Source organism: Cryptomeria japonica, chromosome 3, assembly GCF_030272615.1.
Source record: "Cryptomeria japonica chromosome 3, Sugi_1.0, whole genome shotgun sequence".
Lineage (NCBI taxonomy): Eukaryota > Viridiplantae > Streptophyta > Pinopsida > Cupressales > Cupressaceae > Cryptomeria > Cryptomeria japonica.
The window spans coordinates 705,006,673-705,028,606 of NC_081407.1; the positions used below are offsets into that span (position 1 = coordinate 705,006,673).

The 21,934-nt window shown below is 35.1% G+C and overlaps 1 protein-coding gene across 1 annotated transcript; it reads left to right on the forward strand.

The window, feature by feature from the left end:
- The first annotated feature begins 12,165 nt into the window (after positions 1-12,165).
- LOC131054188 (putative germin-like protein 2-3) lies at positions 12,166-12,994 on the forward strand. The gene is made up of 2 exons (XM_057988651.2): positions 12,166-12,290; positions 12,375-12,994. Exons 1-2 carry the CDS (start codon positions 12,176-12,178, stop codon positions 12,905-12,907), a joined length of 648 nt encoding a protein of 215 aa, XP_057844634.2. The 5' UTR covers positions 12,166-12,175; the 3' UTR covers positions 12,908-12,994.
- The last annotated feature ends 8,940 nt before the right edge of the window (positions 12,995-21,934 follow it).

Here is a 21,934-nt window from a genome sequence, read left to right on the forward strand (position 1 = left end):
GTACATAACTTTTAATCGCTTTTGTGACATCCTAGTTCTTTTATAACTGTCATGGCTTGAAACCAATCAATGTCCTAGTCTTAGGGTAATCGACTGATCAATTTACATATCCTAAGCAATATCAACCAAGTCATACTTCTGTCAGTAGTACCCGGTCATCCATTCTAAGTCAGTCACCTGTCTCCTAACTACTGAAGAGTTTTATCACTGAGTACACAAGCAAAACAAGACTACTAAAAACAATCACTAAATTGTTTGAGATATGCATGAAATTTTCTTTGTGTTGCATAAATTTGTTATGGTAACATCTCTTTCTATATTATGTGCATAATGAGTGATGAATTTTTAAACTAGTTCCTCAAATGTTCTAATGCCACCTGGTAATCGGGAAAACCATTGCCTGGTTGTGCCTACCAAACTTTGAGAAAAAGGCCGCATTAGATAGGTGTACTCATAGGCCACCTTTAAATAAGCTGAGTGATTCTTGTACATGATCTCTAGGGTCTCCTTTGACCCTGTACTTTTCAAACTTGGGTGTCTCAAACCCTCGCGGAAAAGGTGGCATAAGAATGTTCCTATCAAAAGGATAGGGACAAATATTGTTAAGTGAAAACTGACTAGTCTTCACACCACTATTGGGTTGTTGAGCGAGATAGCGAGATTTTCTACTTTTTGTCTCAACATGTCTATTTTTGAAGGAGGAGGAGGTGGAGGATTCCCTTGATGATTAAGGTCATAGCGAAAGTAATATCTACCTCTTCCACCATCGTTATGGCTATGTTTCTCGGATATCTATTGTATCTGTGCGGTATCAAAGTTAGAGGGTAGTTTAACACCCTCTTGAGCAAGTCTCAGAAAATGAGCATTTGAATTGTTTCTAAGGATTTTGTCAAAGAGTCTATTGAACTTGGGATTGTGTTGTGCTCTTTCTATATCTTTGAGAGTTGGAGAGTTAGAATCTTCACCATTTGTGCCTCTTCCAATGGCCTCTTGAAAATTGTTGAGGTTTTCTTCCTCCTCGTCTTTGATCTTTGGTTGTCGGTTTCTCATTGATCTTGTTTGAGCCATGTTTGTGAAAGTTTTGAGGCTGGTGAAAGAGATTATGAGGTGGTGATGAAATGTTTGATGAAATACAATTTTTGTGAAATGTTTAGAAGATGGATCTCAACACTGAAGTTTGGATGTTACCAAAGTTCTTTGTGAATAGCTCTTGTGGTTTCAACAATTTTAATGTGATAAGGTATAGCAAGGTTTGAGATGTGTTACAAGCCAAACTACCTAGCAATGAGAGGATGCACTCATAAACTAGTTTTAACTTGTGTAGAAATGTCTCTTAGGATGATTAATCCTAAATGTAGAAACACTCTAAAAGTGATTTGTTGGTTTGATTTAAGCAATATTTAAAATAACTTAGGACAAGACCTTTTTGTGTTTTGAGATTTTGAATGGTTTTTTGATTTGTGGAAGTGAAAGTGGATAGAATATGGACCTCAATAAAAAATTTCTGTCACAAAGGGGTTTTCTACTTCTTCCTCTCTCTCAGGGGTTGGTGGTTCCCCTCGAGCTTCGTTGTATGTGATACAAATTTTTGGAAAGAAAGAAGGATTGATCTTGCCCCCATTGTTTTTGTGATAATCCAAGGCTCTATACTGAGTAAAAGCTCTAGTTTTCAAAGGCTCTTTGTCAAATTCATTAGATTTTCCTTGAAGATACAAGTGAATATGGTGCAAGAAGGCTCTGTGTGAGAGAAAAATTTGTCTATTGATATAGAAAAACTTCCTTCTTTTGATAAGAGCTTTTGAACTCAATTGTCTCTTCTTTAATGTGGTCTTTTGATGAAGACTCTTTTTTCTTAAGACGTGAGTGGCGGTCATATAAACTGATACCTTGTTTCTTTTGTTGATGTTTTTTTTTAATCAATGTTGGATGAATACTTGGTTTAAAATTGTTTTTGAATTTCTTTGACAAGAAAACACAACAAGCACACAAGCACAATAACCTTGCCCCTTTTCAACAAAAGGAAAAAATAGGTGTGGGTCTAAATCAACCCAATCATGAATTTTTTGGCCCATTTTACAAATGTATTTTATGTTTCCTAAAGCCTGAAGTCGGCTCAAATTGTTACTTGTCTGACACAAGATGAAGATAACTCAAACACTTTTTATCCTAAGGTCAATGGCCAGTTGCGATATTTTCAGCCCACATCTTGATATTTCTTCGACTTTGGTACTACATACCTTATGAATCCCGTCGTGGCAGGTAAGGATGTGATATACTAAGTCTTGCATGATCATAACTGATAGATGATCCCTATGATGGGGGAGTCACCACTTTCATCAAGCTACAAGTAGCCTTTCAAAAAGCCCTGTTTCTACTCAAGGAAATATGTATGGTGAGTATCTTGGGAGCAAAACCATCTATGCTATTGCACTGAACTTTTCACAAATCTCCTCAATCAATAGATCTGGTCGGATTCTATAATGAAAGGTGTCTAGTAATGTTTGATGTTTTTGGACGTAAGTTCATTCTACAGTGACTCACTTAAGAGCCTTGTAACTTGTGGTGGGGCCCATATGTCCTTTTGGCAAGTTACACTGTCGGAACAGCTACACCCAAGGCTACAACTTTCACTCTCACTTGATTTCTATAGCGGCTCTAAGAATTTATCACACAAGGTCATTCCCAAGAGTGATGTGTCTCTTGGCAGGCCTCTCTTAAAAATAAATTTTTTTGAGTGTTACTAACACTTTTCTCTTGCACCTAGGACCACGAGAGCCAAGGGAGAGGATAGCATGTGTTAGAAATGGGACCATTCTACAAATTTTTGCACAAGTGTGCCAAACACTAAAAACACTTGTTCTTTTTAACTGGTTTATCACAATGTGATCTATATGCTATTCGGAGATTTTTCTCCAACAACCATGGTGTCCTTTTTAAATTCACAAGATAATTTATTTTCTAACTAGGAAATTGAAAGCATGTTGCTCAAAGTAAAAGCGATTTTGGAAACAAAAAAATGGACAAGTTGTTTGTTCTTTTTAACTTGCAAAATAAAGAGTTGATTGTGAATTTTATCCTTGCAAGAAATGAAAGTTGTTTGTTTGTTTTAAAACCCAAAATGAAAAGTTTGGACCTAACTTGCAAGAAAACAAAGTTTGTTTGTTTGATTTGTGGTTCTTTTTAAGTTTGCAAATGAAATTCTTTTTAAAACCCAAAATTGAAAATTTTGTTGATTTTTAATCCAAAATGAAAGATGAAGTTATTTTTAAATCAAAAGGGAAAGTGAATTCTTTTTAAATATAACTTTAAAAGCAAAGATTAGATATAAAGAAAAAAAGAAAAAAAACTTCCTACCTCCTCGAATCCTGCAAAACAAGAAGTTAGAAAACCTGCACAAGAAAAGAAAGAAAAAAAGAAAAAAAACTTCCTAACTCCTCAAATCCTGCAAAACAAGAAGTTAGAAAATGTGCACAAGAAAATAGTTAGTGAAAAAGAAGGTTTTTGGTGGGCTTCTACAAGCCTAAAATTTTGATTTTTTGGTTACACAATAATTTTTTTCAAGTCTCTGTTATAAAAGCGCTACTCTATGTAAACACAAAAGCATTGAAAGATTGACAAAGGTGCTAAAAGAACACCAACAATGCTACAAGATGGAGAAAAGTGCTAATAAAAATTGTCAAACAGAATGAAAATTATGTTAGACAAAGAGCACAAATGCGCTAAAATAGTGAGAATAGCGCTACTTAACCAACAATAGTGCTATAACTAGGACAAAGGTGCTAATTTTGAACCAAACCTGCTATAAATTGGACCAAAGTGCTAAATCTTCAGTTGTCAAAGGTGCTAAAACTCGTGTCAATAGTGCTAAAGCGCAACCTGTGTGTGACAATTTTGACAATTTTCATAAAAAAAGTTAGTTTTTAATCAGAAGGTTGCATGTTCGATTCACGTCGGGTTCACCAAAGGATGCACTGCAAAAAGGATGTTAGGAACACAAGATTCAAATGTTAGTTTTTGTTAGTATCAATAAAAAATGAAATAGAAATGAAACTACAATCCTAAGCATGCATATCAAGAGAGATATTAAAAAGATTATAGAAAGCACACAAAAATGGAAGAAAGACACTCAACCCTGCCAAATTCTCTCCAACATGCTCATAGCTGCTCCTCCCTTGTTCCTCTCCTCTCCAAGTCCACATGTGTGTATCCCTTAGTTTTTGGTACTATTATGGATGTCTTATGGAGATTCAAGATTATGAAAAATGACTAATTATGCAAGTGCAAGCTCAATATGAGAAAGTCTCTAATTAATCTATGTTACTTTTATCGAAAATAACAAAGAAAAGTGCTCCTAGATGCTCTCTCAAATTTGGTATAATTTTGATGCATACAAGATTTTTGGATTTCAAGCTTGTTTTGAAAAAGGAATGGGCTCTATTTATAAGAAAAAATAGGGCAATGGATGGTTGAGATTGAGTAATCTCAACAAGGGTCAGGATTGATGGGTTTATGATCCATGTGAGCGCTTTCAATCCAATCCTAGGATGACAAATGTCAACATGAGATGGCTTGAGAGGAGAGGGAAGAAGCATTAAATGCTTGAGATGACATGAGGGTTACCTTAGGAGGTAAGGTTAGCCTTGAGTTGAATGAATAAAGCTTTTATCCAATGAATAATGCCTTTATCCAATGGATAAACTCTTGTGCAAGAGTTAGTGGAGATAACCATTATCAAAGAAATGAATGCTTGAAGAGACACATGAGCTAGATGGGGGTTAAGTTAGAGGGTGTTGGCATTTGTGCAGAGCTTGATGACATGATGATATTGTATGTTGTCATTGATGTCAATATGCTGAAGTATGAACTGGTACATTGAAGTAAGCAAATTGGCAAGAAAATCGATATGATATTGTGAGCCGGTATATGTGAAAAATTAAAGTGGTATGTTGGAATGAGAACCAGTATACGGGAAGCTTTGTATTATGGTTTTATTTGGCGTGACTACCGGTTGGTAGTCTCAACTTCAGGGTTTCCGGTTGATGCATTCCAAGCCTGTGTGATTCAACCGATGACATCTTGTGATGAGTTTGCATTGTAATGAAGATCAGATAGTGCTGCCATGTCAGCCTTGTGCGCGTGAAGGATTTCCTTGAGGATCTTGCATGGAGATTGATCTTATCTACCTCGGGAATGCATGAAGTCTCTGTAAACGGTGGAGAATGCATGATGGGTTATCAACCTCCTGAAGCAGCAAAGAATGAATGTTGGAGAATGTCTTGAGATCTATTCAAGACTGTTGTATTCAATGCAGTATGATTAACAGTCAAGATTGAATTGATTGAATTGTAAAACCTAAATGTTTAGGGTTTAGGGTTTATGCTACCAACCTGTCTATTTCCTATAAGGTCTATGATGTTTTTCATTTTGAAAGTGTTGGCAAATGTTATGTGTGTATCCAAGTGAAGAGATGCTTGATTCTTGCCAGACAAGAGAAGTGTGTTAATACCTATAGAGTGTGATTGCAGAAGCAAAGGAGCTAAAGAGGATCTGCCTTAGCATTGTGTGCTGTTATTAGATCAGTGTATTACCAGTTGACTTCTAACCATTTCAGCAGTTGGAAAATCCCTTAACCGGGTAGCTTTAACAGGCTTTTGTGTAAATCCTTTAACATGGTGACTCAATTCAATGAGTTCTTGAAATCCTGTTGCGAGGTAACCTCTAACAGGGTTCTAACCTTTAACCAGGTATTTAGCCATCCCTTAACCGGGTGATCCCTAGCAGGATCGGTTCCTAGCAGAACCTATTGTAAAAGTCTTTAACCGGACTAGGCTCCTAACAAAGAAGACTTCAGAAGAGTTCAAAGAATAGCTTGTGGGTATTAATCCCCACCGTGGTTTTTCCTAGTTGGGTTTCCACATGAAAAATCAGCGTGTCATGTGTGATGCTTTTCATGTGATGCTTTAATATTCTCTGTCAAGTGGTAAAGCATGTTGAACTGATCTAGTCATTATATTTTTGATGATATATTACTTGTTTATGCATACGGGTGAAGTGGAAGTGAGATATTAAATTGTGTAGAGATCTAAGTGTTTACCGGTTTATGTCTTTCATACTATCACTGTGTTTTACCGGTAGTGCTCTATTTTAGACTGGTGTTACTGTTTACCTGTTAAGTACAGTCTTTGTAGTCAAATTGGTTCGGAGAAAGTTTTTGTCTATATTGATTCATCCCCCCCTCTCAGTACCAGTTTGGTACTAACTGATTCATCATTATTCATCAAAGGGAAAGTCTCTAACCATGTGGGTGAGTTGAGTTAACCATTAATGGTTATTTAAGAGCCAATAATGGTTTGGAAGACTTTAGGAGTTAACTTGTTGAAGGCACAAAGCCTTTAATGTTTTTCAAAGACTCTAAGGCTTTGAAAAACATTAAAGGCTTACTCTAAGGCTTTGAGAAGTGACTCCAAGTTGCTTAGGAATGTGACAATAATTAGGGAGGGTGATTAGGATAATTTAGAATGGTTTAGAAGAATCTAGAATGGGTTAGAAGAGTCTAGAATGGGTTAGAAGAGCAAGTTGGTGAGAGAAAATAGGATTTTAATTAAAATAAAATTCATTATTTCAACTAAATAGGCACAACTTGCATTTGTAAGAGAATGCAAGTGGGGGGTAGTTAGGGATTTTAAATAAATAAATATTTATTTATTTAAAAGAGGAAAGGGGTTAAATTAAATAAATGCACTTTAATCATTTAATTTATTTAGAGTGTGGCTTAATGAAATAATTTAAATAAATTGAATAATTTATTTAGTTAATAGGAGAAGAGGTTGAGGATGAAATTAATCAAATATTAACTTAATTAATTGATTATTGATGGTTAAATAATCAAATAAATAGTAAATATTCATTTAATTAAGTGGACAGATTTATGTGACTACGATTTCTTATTTTGAAATTACACTAAATATCTATCAGGAACATTACATCTTGTATGACAGTGGAATGTAGTAGCGATATTTGTAAAAGTTCTATACTAGATACAATTGCTACTCAAAGCAAGTAGTGGATTCCATTCTTGGGCCACCTATCCCTAAGTTCAGCAAATACTTTGAAAATTTGTGTCATAAACTAAAATTTGGATATTGCAAATTATCATTGTATGTGACTCATCTTATTTTTCTATTTATCATGGTTAGAAAGGTATCGATTAAGATTTTAAGATGGTTATTTTTATTTGTTGTATAATCTGCAGTTGATAATAGATAGATGTAAAGTGAAAAAAGATAAACTTTATAATTCCATCATATTTGTCTGTCACTTTGTTCAGTACTTCCCAAATGGAAAGTTTTTTCATTTTTAAGTGTATCATTTGTTCTTGATGGGCTTGTGATTTATTTTTGGTACTAATTCAAAAAGTGACATCAACAAACATTTTCTTCACCAAGAAGATTGATGCTTTTGACAATTTTGGTTGTGATTTTTGTTTGTAGCCTCTAATATTTAAGTTGGAACCACAAACCTTTTATGTTATTAAACTATTTATGTTGTAATGTATTGAGAGAATTTAAAGTGCCAACACATGAGAGGGAAGCTTGATGGGCATGCTTCCTTGCCTGAATTTGTTCTTAATAAGATCACTGTTTGAATTTTTAACACATCGTGAAGGTACCATTACAAAAATTTAAGTTTTTTCTATACCAAGCGTGGATATATTCAATGTTGTATAGCTTGGATTGTTTTGGTGAGAAGGCTAATGTATTGGCATATTATTTATTTAGATCCATGCTAATAAATTTTGGTATTTATTGCCTTTATTTATAATTGTATGTGGTTGTGCAATGAACATTTTGATACTGCTATTCTATGCATATTTGGTTACAATTTTTTGATATGTTAGTGCAATCTTATCTTTTCTTTTCCACTATATGTCCATCATATAATGCATCTTTTACTATTCTATTATGAGCTATTCTCATAATGAAGGTTCAAGGCCACAATGCTAAAGATGATAATCTAAAATGTCCTATAAATTGATGTAGAACATCATCCAAAGACAATGGTTCCTCCTCTAGTGACTAAGAGGCTTCGTCCAAATGTTGTTAATACATATCTATAATCATCTCAAACTCTGAAGAATGACCATGTAGAGAATAAACAATAGAGTCAAAATGTTCTCTTGCAACAACAGAAGAAGGATCATCTCCATAAAAGAGAATATGAATGTGATTAATGATATATTTTAAATATGAATTTTATGAATCTAAAAGTAAACTTCCAATTTTTTTTTAAGTGATCTTATCATAAAGCCATCTTTGAAAGACAAGGTGATTCCTATTACATTGGATTATATGGAGTCCAAATTGTAGCAACACAAGTGTCTTAAGAAGAAATAATCAATTAAGGAGATGGAATCTTAGCACATGTCTCTTGAATCTCAAAAAATGAAAGCACTACAAGTTTCAAATGACCATACTGAATCTTCTCAAATGTTTCAACACTAGAAGTCATAGTATTTAAATCAAATGAATCAACAATAGGAGAAAAATACGGGAAGGTGTAGACTTGAGATTAGCATTAAACATCCCCAACTACATGAATATATCTGCTATGTAAATCTTGAATAATGAAATAATCAAGTGTGAACTTAACACTCTTTCCTACTCCACCATGTGTGATTTGATAGATAGAAAGGATATTGGTTAACAATTAAGTCACACAAAGAACATCATTGAATGCTCTTTCATCCATGTTAATAGATGCCTTCCTATAAACATGCATATAAGTATTATTCTCAATTAGGATATGTGGTGCTAAAAAAGATTTAAATGAGAAAAACATACTATTTGATGAAGCCATATGATATGAGGCTGATGAATCAAGTATCAACCTATCTAAATTAAAATCTACAACTGCAACAACTGCTTTCCCCTTATATTTGTCTATCTTAGATGATGAAGAATAAGAATAATGAACTCCTTGACATTGTTGAAGATATGTTGAATTGATTCTTCTTAAGAAAATGTTTTAAATCATAAATTTGTTTTAAATTATATTGATGTTCATCATGCGCCAATTTCTTGTAATATGCACATTTAGGGTTCTCCTTCTTAGATGATTTCCCTTGAGAGGGAGACGATTAAGATTCTTTAATTCACTTGTTTCTTTTTCTTCTTTTGTTTCTTATCAAGATTCCTTGTTTCTTTCTATACCTTAGGCTCAATTACCACAAACTATTAGTGTTTAGAACACTTTATTAGACCCATGTGAATTATCTTTGCTTCCTCTTGGATTAAGGGATTCAGAAAATCATGAAACTTAGGACCAATATATGATGCTCCCATAGAGAGACAATAGTTATGAAAGGCGGAAGCAAACACTGATTACTTAGGACCAAGCTTCCATAACATTTTAAGGATCAATTTTAAATATTCTTTCTACATATTGTAATACTTTAGCTATGTTCCTAATTTCCCAATTTCAAAGATGTAATCTTGAATGTAGTCAAAACTAATCCAATCAAGAATCATCAAATCATTATCAATCTAATATCCCCTAATCCTATCAATTTTACTATATAAAATTATTCAAGAGTCTCCCAAACCACCTTAGGTGTTTTACATGATTCAATGTGAAACTAAAAAACAAACGAGAATAATGAATATATACTTCCAAGTGTTTTATCCCTTTCAATATCCAATCTTGGAAATATATTAGGATAAATTATTTGAGAAATTATTTTATTTAGATAGCCAAGAAAACCCTTCCCCATGAGATAATTTCTTATTGATTTATTCCATGATGGATAATTATGTGATGTTAGGAGTTAAATTTATGGTTTCCCATTTATTTAAACATATAAACATGCAAAAGAATGCAATAAAACATTGCAAGATTACCACCCAAATAAATCAAACAAGAATGCCCCATCAAAATATGATTTAGGACTTTATGCTTAGTGCATTTTTTAGGTGCTAGATGCTAAAAACTAGCAACTATACTTTATCTTGGTACATACATATGCAAAATTTGACTTGAAGCTCAAAGTATAATATCTACACAAAATATGATCAATCTGATTACACCACTATAAAAATATAGGAGAAATCATACAATTAAATAAATTGGCACCCAAAAAATGTGCCCAAATGGAGCCCTATAAGGTCCCAAAATGAGGATTTTTCAGCAACACATCTAAGACTCTAGAATTTTCTTTTTACAATTATTATATTTGTATGGCTGGGTAGGAAAAAATTTTCTTGAGTGCTTTGGGTAAAAGTTTCCGATTTCAACAAATTGATAGTCGATCTTGGGGTTCTTGGGCCTTCTTAGCATGATGTCGGGGTTGACCTTGGCTCAAAATTATTAGAAATGTTAGGTTCTTTCTAAATCTTAGCATGATGATGGGGTCTATTTTGGCCCAAACTTATTAAAAATGGTAGGTTCATTCTAGATCTAACAACCATCTCCCAGCTTCAAACCCAAATAGATTTGGTCTTCAACATTTGATTTGGACAAAACAAAAGACTAATAAATTTCTCAAACCTTTTCAATCTAATGGTGATCTCAGATGTACACAATAATATTCTAATTTTGTCTTTCAATATAAATCAACAAAAACAAAACCCCCAAAATGTACCAAGATTTGCAATCTAGATCTCTCAAATAAGGCTAACAAGAAAGAATCCCACAAGCTCTACCACAATGCTAGAATTGGTACAAAATGCTCTATACCATGCAAGATTGGTTGAAGATTATAGGTACCCAAGATCTAAGCACTTCATGAAAGCACAAGAGATATCAACAATGAAAGAACAATGATATTCTATCAGGAATGAAAATGATACATTGATATGGAATAATGTTAAAAAGGGGACCCCTTGGTTTTATTGGCCAAGATCAACATAGGATAGCATAAGATTATGACACGTGTCTTAATTTTATGACTTGAGATATAAAGTGATAACTTATCATCCACTTAAGGTGAAAAAGTTATAATATGATAACTATCCACTCAAAGTGAGAATTCCACTTAAAGTGAGAAGATTCGTATGATTTTGCTATGTAAACTTAAGTAAGATTGAGGGATTAGGTCCTAGGTGTCAAAATTACTAGGTAGAACACTAGGCATAATATTCAAAAGAGAAGTTGGAGTTATACATAGTTTCCGGTAGTTTAGTAAACATGTTATTTTGAATTTAGAAAAGCATATGATGTCTCCTATAATATCTAATTACAACATACACTGGACTTCAAATGGGATATATATTATATGATGTCTCCTATAGTTTCCCGTAGTTTAGTATAGAGCTTTCACAAGTCATATATCCTTTGATCTCACGACTAAAAACACTACGACTATTGAAGAGGTTGGTGCCCTATGTATCGCAAGTCTTCCAAAATAAAAATTTCCTTTCAATATTGATATGATCTCACAAGCCCTGGTGAAGTTCTACTGTACAAGGAATGAAGAGATCTTAATAACATGAAAGAAAGATTCAATGTAATATTTAGTCCTCTGAAAAAAATATGTGCTTTCTCAAAAAATCCTGTACGCATTTTTATTTCCTCGAATAGAAAAAAAAAGCAGATTTGAATGAGTCCTCAGCTGACGGCTCACCTGATTGCCAAAGTATGGCCTAGCAAACCCAGTTTTTGTATTGTTCAGAGTACTCAGTCATGCTAACAGATGAGGGTTAAAAACACGAAGTCAAGTCGAATGATTGAATGTGGAGTCGTAAAGCTTTAGCCCAAAGAATTTTTCTTACATTTTTAGGATAATGATGAAAGATGATGCTTAAAAGCACGCAGTCAAACTGAATGACTCATTGCAGAGTTCTGAATTGTCACTGTAAATTTTAGCCAATAAAATAGATAACTATTATCATGTTTCAATAGAAACGAGCTGTGAAATTATTACTAATTGACTGTCTTTAAAATTTATAATATTTGAGTAGAGTGTTTAAACTATACTATAATTCTTTACCTTATCTCAAAAATTCAAAATGTAAGCAGTGATATTGAATTATTCATAGTGGAGTTGTTAAGTTTTCGGCTATATAAAGCATGTAGTGAACCTCTAATACCCAATCCAAAGATACATAAATCCTATCTTTTCCTGTGCTCTGTGCTGCTTCTGTGCTTTGTTTTACAAAGATACAATAAAATGGTTAATCCCATGACTTACTTGACGCTGGGACTTTTTCTGCTGGCATGTCGTTACAACCACCATGTCATGGCGGAGGATCCCGATCCTTTGCAGGACTTCTGTGTTGCAGATGAGAAAAGCAAAAGTGAGTTTAATACAATAGCTTTCTTCATTATACATATGTCTCCTTCTGTTTATAATGTGTCATGCTAACAAATGGGTTTCACAGTTTTTGTGAATGGGTTCGTGTGCAAAAACCCAAAGAAAGTTTCAGCAGACGACTTCTTCTTTCGTGGACTGGGGCAACCCGGGGACACCAACAATGCAGTAGGCTCTAACGTGACAGCGGCAAACGTTATGCAGATACCAGGCCTCAATACGTTGGGTATTTCGTTGGTTCGCATCGACTTTGCAGTGGATGGAATAAATCCTCCTCACACACACCCAAGAGCCACTGAAATTCTTGTTTTACTGGAAGGCGAGCTATTTGTGGGGTTTGTTGATACCAATAACAAGCTTTTCAGCAAGAAGCTGGAAAAGGGAGATGTGTTTGTGTTTCCCAAGGCGCTTGTGCATTTCCAGCAGAATGTGGGGAAAGAAAATGCAGTGGTGATATCTGGATTGAGCAGCCAGTTTCCTGGAGTTCAGACAATCGCCAATTCTCTCTTTGGAGCGAAAGCCCCCCTCCCCGATAATGTTCTGAGCAAGGCCTTCCGTATCAGTTCAAAACTAGTGGATTCAATCCAGGCCAAATTCGACTAAGATAAAGTATTAGACTCTTTATAGTTTTGTACTGAAATAAAACCAAAGTCCTTGTGGTCTACTAAATAAAGCAAGGAGCATAATGAATGTCCTTGTTAACCTAATGTATTTCTCCTGAGTTCAATATAACTATTTAGTTCTCATCATTGCCTTAGTCTTTGTTATTCTTGACTTTTGACTATTGAACTATTAAATCAATGATCTTTAGTTAGAGTGCAGAAGAATAATACTATTGACATTTTTTTATAAAGAAATCTACTTGACAATATACATCTATTGAAGAATCACTGGGCTATTGACCAATTAGGTCACAAAATGTTTTTGATTAAGGCAAACGGGTTTTACAGGGACCCGAAACCCAAAAGATTTACAATAACCAGAAAATAAGCATTAAAGTCCATAACCAGCAGCAAAAGCTAAATGAACATGGGCTAAACCCACAAAATAGCCTACTAAACAAAAATGATTAAGACCAACAAAAACATAGACCTATTGATAAGAATGCAAGAGCTCTGCATTCTTCTGAATCACTTTCCTATTGATAGTCTCCAACTCGTCCATGATAAATCTGGAGCTGCCTTGCTCCTGGTTCTTGCTCCTGGTATGGGTACACGAACCTGTCGTAGTATGGGAGCGAGATATCTGACCACTAGTACCCTTCACTTTCTTTTTCTGCTTGGAATCCAAAGGAGTCACACTAGCAATGGGATCAACCCTACAATGTGCAATCCATAATCATATTATTGACCTTCATCAAACCTTCTGAACTATTATTCATGGTGGCCTTGCTGATCTCAACCAGATTTTTTAGACTTCCTTTGATTTCTTCAACACTCACCTCCAAATTCCATATTCTACTTTCATTATTCAATTTCAACTTATCCACATCCTCACTAACTTTCTGGGTCAATTGGAGGATTTTCTCAGTTTTATTGTGTCGAGGGTTGTTCGTAAAAGTATCTACAATACCCTTTATACCCTTTTTTAGGACTTCAATCTCCATGCCCATCATCCGGAGACACTCCATTTGGCTGTTGGCCGCAAGGGAAATGCAATCATCCAAATTTGGGTCAATGACAACCCTCCCATGTTTCCTAGGATCGACGTCAATGGGGATTTGAATCTTAATCTCCTTTTCACTATCTATGTTGCCCGCCCCCCTTCCAAATTTAGGCTTCTTTGATTTAGGCAAGACAAAGTCAACAGGCTTGGTCCCCAGATTTTTGTATTTACTAGCAGCCCACCTAGGGTGTTTGTTGCACCTACTACTGCTTGTCCCAGGGGTAATATTTTGAATGGGGCCCTCACCAAGAGGCAGAAAATACTCAGGATCATCAGACACATCTTGATCCTACCAGTCCTTAGCAAGCCCGCTATCTTCCCCTTCTGAATTCGTGTCATAAACCACCCGAACCTCCAGTTTGGAAGAAGAAACATGGGTTTTCATAACATGGGAAGGCTTCACTTCATGGGCCTTAGTATAATCCATAATGAGACAGATAAGGCCCTCATGGAGGACCGGGTTATCCACATTTTCAACATGTTTATCTAGACTATGCTTTAAGGAAGAAAGAAGATAAAATGGAATGGAGATTTTCCTATCATGCCTGAAGTGATTAAAATGACCAAGTGATAGGAAAAAATGCTCACATATCGACCATCAAGAGTGATGTATCTCATGATAACCTCTGCCACATCGGTTCAAGGCATTTGAAGATCCTTCTGGTTGTAGACACCGTTAGCCATCTTCTGAACCCTATTCCACTCCTTCTTGTTGAAGAAAGTGGATATAGCTTCATCTGCAGATTTCCTTTCTCTATAGAACTTCCTTCCCTCCATTTGCAGGCTAGTAATTTCAGCGATAAAGTCTTCATCAATCCTAAATTGTATGCCATAGACCTTAAGGATACCATTATCCCATTCGCTCACAAATTCTTTAGTGGCGCTTGACGAATTCCCTTTCAACCTTTCCATATACGACATCAGGCCTTTGTTCGAAATCTCATTCCAAACCACAAAATTCCTTTTCCAATTTTCAAAAGAAGTGGGTTTCATCCTATTCTTATCACCCCCCATGAAATGGACAATTCAGATAGAGCCAAAGAGCACACCCAGAACACTTAGTAGCAAACCTAACCAAAAACAAAAGAAGCCTCTAGAATAGCAAGAATTGGGAGTCGTGAAAAACTTCCACCAGACAAAATTATCCCAATGGCATTCAGTCATTATGAATTGGTAATTAGTGGCCGATTAATTCAGTGTCCGTTCTAGTTAGCTCGCACAGGTTTATCGGGAAACTTTCCATTTCTCTCCACCATTTAACGTCCACATAAGCCACCCCAAGATTTTCCATATAATCGGTGGTGGCATTTCCTTCCCGATACGTGTGTGAAGCTATAAAGTCATCCAGGTTGGCAATCATGATATGACAATCTTTGATCAAATGCCTGACGTTTAAGTAGAGTGATTAAGAATATTAGAAACTTCTTTTTATAAAAGAATCTAAGCAACAATTTTGCATGCTACACTATTTGTACTCTTCTAGAGTGAAATATACTCACAATCTGCATTAAAGACTTCATGATATTTTTTTGAATTGACCAATATAAATGTCTTATTTGAAAAGTCTCAAAAATAGGTAAATGTGTGGATTTCATTAAAGAAGATAATTTAAAATTTACAAAATGTGTAAATAAGAGACCCATTCATAAAAGATAGCATATCTTTATACAAAATAATGCTTTCATGAAAATTAATATAAATGTTAGGCCTGGAATGAAGTCCTATCATATTAGAACACAAATTAAATTTTGAGATTATGACTATTATTACAATATTGTTTAGATTGTGGTTAAAGAAATAATACCATGCATTTTTCTAAAAACATAAGGTCAATATGCTTAGCATGAACATTTCTATAATGACATGACTATTCCAATTTATAGGCCCATTCTAAGTTATAAAGTGTCATAAATTGTTTAGTGAAATATGATGACCTATTTAATAAGAATTCATTCAAATTATCTACAAATATTCATCACTTCTATTATACTAGAAAAAAATTATGTTTATTTTTAAGACTATTCTGTATAAGAGTTTTATTATCTTTCAATCAAGAAATTTAAAATATTGATCATAAAAAGTGAAAAGCCTCATAGTCTTTTAATTTTAGATTATTTTTTAATGGTACCATATTAGGATACAAATTCTAAATAAAATAATTTGATTACAAGCATAATTTAGTCTTATAACTATGTGTTTTGTCTTAAAATAAATTAATTTATAGAACTTGTTTGAATCATTTGATGGTTTTAATGAGTGTATTATCCACCTTTGGAATCGTAATGATTAATTTTAATGTATTGTATGATAAATTGAAACTATAATTTATATATATAAATCCATCTCACAATAATAAACCTAATTTGCTATGTTATAGTAATCACCCTTTGATTTCACAACCAAATTCTGTAAAATAAGTTTAACTTGTTGGTTTGAGTGATAAAATAGATACCTATAAGAGTGAGTTCTATTTATTAATTATGAGAAACTGATTTGAAAAATTATAGTGTTGATGGACACATCACGATTACTAAATATGGTGAAAGAACAACCAAATCTTGTTAAAATGCATAAGGTTGCATGATATTTTTATCAATGAACAAGGTTTTTAACATGACTACATTTCTCATTTCGTGTGATAATGAGAGAAAGAAAAAATATTACTTTATTTTTGTAACAAACCCTATGAAGGGTCTTCATGATTAGAAGCAAACTTGTGGACAATCTCATGAGAACTTACAAACCATTATTTACACCTTATTGACACTCATATTTTTTTATGATAGAACATTAATATATAGTCTTTAGTTCTCTTATTTCTAGATAGAGACAAGGTTTATGCTTGGGTTTACAATGCATTTGACAATAATCATGCAAGGGTTTTACCAATAGACAATCCATATAAAATTTTAACGCAAGACAAATTAATGACTTTCTTCTTGGCCCTAAATCTCTACTTGTGTCCTATTCTTAATGAATGTTTTTACTCTAGATGAGCGTTACAAAAGATTTCATATTTAGATCTTCCCAATGCTAAACCACCTCAGGTATGGCATAAGAATGAATTTTTCTTACTAGGTTTTCTTTTCACTTTCTCAGTCTATTTCTATAGCCAAGTATAAGAATTCCCTTCTCCCCCATAAAATGGTTGATTCTTAGGTTGATTCTTAGGCTCTATAACTTTTATCTTGCTTTAACCCCTCTTAGTGGGTCCTTGTTAAGTCTTCCTAGCCCTCGATGGACCCAAATTTAGTGGTTGAGCTTTTTGGGACCGCCATAGAAAAACCCAACCCTGCGGCTAGTTCTAAACCTAAGCTTGTCCCTAGCTTCTTAAATCCTCTTAGAGAAGCCAAACAAAAGGACTCCTGTAATCCGCCTCCTAAGGATGTGGATCTATTGGAATTAGATGAAGAAGATGTGGATGAGGATTTTGAGTCCTCGTATGCTTCAGAACAGGACTAGTTCCTTATAGCTTCTAAGGAGGTTTCCCCTATTCCCTTTGGTCAGGAGATTCCCGACACCAAGACTGGCCCTTCTAACTTAGAATCAAAGGTTTTGAAGCTGGAGGAGAATGTTGAATGGTAGGACTTGGTGATTAAATGATTTTTATCACAATTCGATGTGGCTATCTAGAAGATTAACAAACCAGAGGCTATGCTTGAGGCCAATGCTAAGTTGGAAAAATGGGTCATGGAGGAGGATGAATGGGTCTGGGAACCTATGAGTAATGTGGCTGGGAAATTAGAGAAGTGGGATAAAGTTGAAGGAATGTTGAAAAACTTGAGAGAGAAGGTGTCTCAAAGAAATGAGAATAAGGTTGTTATGGAGCCAAAGGAAAGCTAAGAGATCCTCATGAGTAAGATTGAGGAGATGTCTAAGAGAAGCCAGTAGATGATTGTGAAGAAGTCGACTTCCCTATAGGTTATTTAGGAGGAAATCGAGCATTGAAAAGCCAAGCACAAGAGACATGCTTTATCCCCTTTTTATTTGGTGGAGCTCCTTGCCTCTATTGTTAAAGACACTCCAAACTTTGGTACTCTGAACTCTAATAATGACTCAATAAAAAAAATCTCTTACTTTGATAGTCTTAGGTCTATGTATAGATTGGCAAGTGGGTAAGGCCTCTACCTTGTAGACCATATATTCATTTCTTTGGCGGTTGGCTTGTTTTTCAGTGGTTTTAAAATGCTGGTTTTATTTTTGGTCCTAGTCTATGCTTGGTGGTTCCTTGCTATTTTTTGCTATTTTTTATTTTGCTAGGTCTGCATCTCTCATGCCACCTAGGTGGTTCTTTTCTACATATATGTAATGCTACGGGCCTAACCCACCTTTAACTAATAAAAAAAACACATCTCTACTTACAAGTCTCAAGGAATCATATACAAGTTCTTCAACAACAAATGAACGCTAAATCTACATCCAGTGATAGTTACTATCTATTCATGACAACAAAAAGAACTTAATAAGACAATAGAAGTTGCTCGCTATTCTTGATCTCCATGTGCATGGAACATGAGAATCTCATCGTACCCAATAAACATTCCAATACATGTTTACTTCATTATAAATGATTTCATACATGAAAATATCCTTCACCTAGATCTCCAAGGTACTGAAACTTAAACAAATAGTGGGAACAAGATATCGTGCATTCTTCATTAGTTAACATGGATATAAGATAGTGAGAGTTTGAAATGAGGGAGTTGAGAGAGAGGGTTTCAGGGGAGGCTGAAGGTGGGGAAGATGAAGCAAATGATGATGATCAAAATGGATTTTCTTTCCCTTGTCAGCACATGTGTTTTGATTGGTGTGTTTGGTTGGAGGAAGCGATGGGATGGGGGTGTGTTTGGCGGCCTGCAGTCTCCATTGGGTGCATTCTTCTTTGTTTTCAGCGCGAGCAGAGTTTTTGGGCAGTGATTCGGGTTTATTTTTCAATCTCTGACATCTATTTGGGTGGTGTTGGCATCTTGGATGTGTTGTGGCCCTCGGTTGTGGCTACTTCTTTGGCCCTGTATTCTAGATAGGGTTATGTGCTTTCTGTAGTTTCTAGGCCTATTTCCCTCCATGGAGATGATAGCTTTGGTTTTGTCTTCTAGCCTTCCTTTAGTGGTGGTCCTGTTCATTTTGTGATAGGGTTGGCTGGAAATGCTGTGTCTTGCCTTGCTGGGGCTGCCAATGCTCTTTATTTTGTGGTGCCTTTTCTTTTGTTTGAGAGGCCACTCTTGAGGTGCATTTTTGGGAGATTGGAAATCTTGGTCTTGTTTCCATATCTTCTGATCTATTCAAGAAGGATGTGGTCTATTCTTGCCTCTTTCTCATATTCACTCCTTCTTGCAGATTGTTCTCTTTGAGGGGATGGTTGAGTGGTTTGATCCTCATAATGTTGTTTGATGTTCTTTCTCTGTGGGCTATTTTGAATGTTCCTATCTTTTTTGGCCCTTTGGTTGGCTTCCCACTTATTTTTTGGCTTCTTCCTCAACGTCTTTGATTCTCTCTGGTTATTCCTATAAAGGTGGCTCAATCGTCTTTAGAGGTGAAGATAGATGGTGCTAGATATTACCTATCTTCTATTGAGGTGAAGATGTTTGCTACGGTTGATGCTGGGAAATGTTATTGGGGAGTGGATGGTGTGCTGTCTCTTGGTTGTTTGGGGATTGAGATTGGTCTTTCTATGGATTTATCTCTTTTTTCTCCTATTGAGGTGCAGAGAGTGGAGGATATGATTTTCTCAGTGGTACTCAGGGAGGATGATGGTACCTTGTTTCTTAGCTATATGGGAATATAGAATAGTATTTAATTTGGTTTCTCTCCTTTATCACCTATCGAGGTGGTGATCTTAGAGGGTACTTTGCGCTTAGGTATGTTCATTCTCAAGATCAAGGTTATGGGAGCCCATAAAAATCCCATTATTTATAGTTGTGGGAGCCATGTAAAACCCACTTTCATGGTTGACGGAGCCTAGAAAAACCCTATGTTTTTTGTTTCCCTTAAGGACAGGCTAGATGCTAGTAGTTTTCAAGGGCCCAATTTGGCCACTGTTTGTTTTTGGTTAGGGTTCAGCTTTGGGACTTTTTGTGGCCCGAAGATTCTATTACAAGTTATGGGAGCCTGGGAAAACCCTTCATGTTGGTTGAGGGTGCTTGGAAATGGTCAAAATCAGAGATCACTAAGAGGGGGGGTGAATCAATGATCTACCATAAATTGAAACCAGAATCTTAATCTTTATCCACCACTTTACAATGCATAACAGATAAGAACATAAACACATAACAACAAATACACAAATCCACAACACCAAAATTTTACGTGGAAACCTGGAAAGGGAAAAACCATGGTGGGGCTGGAACCCACAATATTCATATACTATGGCCAAGAGTACATAAATATTACATAGATGGGGAATGCACTTGCATTCAGGCTCACTGCTCAGAGCTCAGTACTCAATTACAATTGCCCAAAAGGCTACAACCTTCAGGGAAGTCTCACTAACTTACAATTTATTTACATTGAGTAAATACAATGAAATGAACTCTTAATCAACATCTCTCAATGCAAAAATGAGTTCCGGTTAAGCTCTGAATCTTTGACTGTCTCTACTTTGCTAAATACACTATTTTTATCTTAGTCAGCTACCAGTTGTTCTAAAAGAAAAATGCACACGTGAAACTGTGCTCAATTGCACCAAAACAGATCACCGCATCTATATCACATCGAAAATCAATCGCCAAATCGATCTTATATATCTGGTCTTACCACGAAGGCAATCTCCTTCAAGTCGGCTTCAATAAGTGTAATGTGTAGATCAAGTCAGCTTCAATCTCAAACAAAACATAGCACCGAGCAAAAATATTATAACCACATGCTTCCTAAAGGTATATCCAATCACGAAGATCATAAAAATAATCACCAAAAACACTGTAATCACCGGAGATCATTTCGAATCGAAACATTACTGAAATACCCCATTTTACCTTGTTTTACCAGTTAACTGCCTACTAGTTCCCACCAACTTTCGGATAAGATGGATCACGACTGTCGGATCAAACCACCAAGAAGATTTTCCATCAATGACAACCCTAAACAAATAATTGACCACCGAAAGTCACCAGAAGTCACCGGATGAGTGTCAATTGCCAACAAAATATTCCTCTTTCTTTGTTATTTCAAGTTCTTTTGTCTGCTGACTTAGTTCCTTTGCTTGGACCAGCCTGTTTTGGAAAGATTTACACTTGATGTTTGGTTGGAGTTTGTTTGGTTGTAGTTGCTCTGAATTTCTGATTAAAAGTTTTATGCAATCTTTAGTTTTTGGGCTCTGGATGCCCATAGGTCCATAATGTTTCAGGTTCTTTTTAAAATTTGTTGTTCTCTACCAAGTAGTCTAGTCCATTATATGATGACAATTCTCTGATTGTAAGGGTTTTGGGGCCCCTTCAAAACCTATTATATCCTAATAAAAAACATGAATATAAGATTGGAAAAACTAGAATAGCCTCCCTTCTAGAGTCCCACTGAATCTTGATGGTAGTCCCAACATCCATGATAACATGCAAAAAATGATGCAAGGAGCCCCAAAATTATAAAATCTTCCTAAAATGTTGACCTATTTTAAATGGGACTCAAAGTCTTTCCATATGAGGCTCCCTTCAAATGCATATAATGTTGATTTGGATAAAGTAATAAGACCTTTTTGAATATTCTTGAAAAAATTAATTCTTATTGAATGTTAAAACATTTTCCAAAAGATTAAAGGCACAACTTCTGACCATGACTTATCACCTTGAAATGTGAAAAACACTTCACAAAATTTTAGCTTTGAAGACATTTACAAACCAATTTAAGTCCTAGGACTAGATACATGAGTATAATTTCTAGTAGAACCCTTATATTTAGCTATTTTGGTAACACATCTCTACTTACAAGTCTCAAGGAATCATATACAAGTTCTTCAACAACAAATGAATGATA

What these genes read in the sequence shown, in the direction of transcription:
- LOC131054188 (XM_057988651.2), top strand. Translation starts at nt 12,176, where the DNA reads ATGACTTACTTGACGCTGGGACTTTTTCTGCTGGCATGTCGTTACAAC. An exon ending in TGCAGATGAGAAAAGCAAAA is followed by an intron (nt 12,291 to 12,374) that starts GTGAGTTTAATA and finishes TGGGTTTCACAG; the next exon opens with TTTTTGTGAATGGGTTCGTG.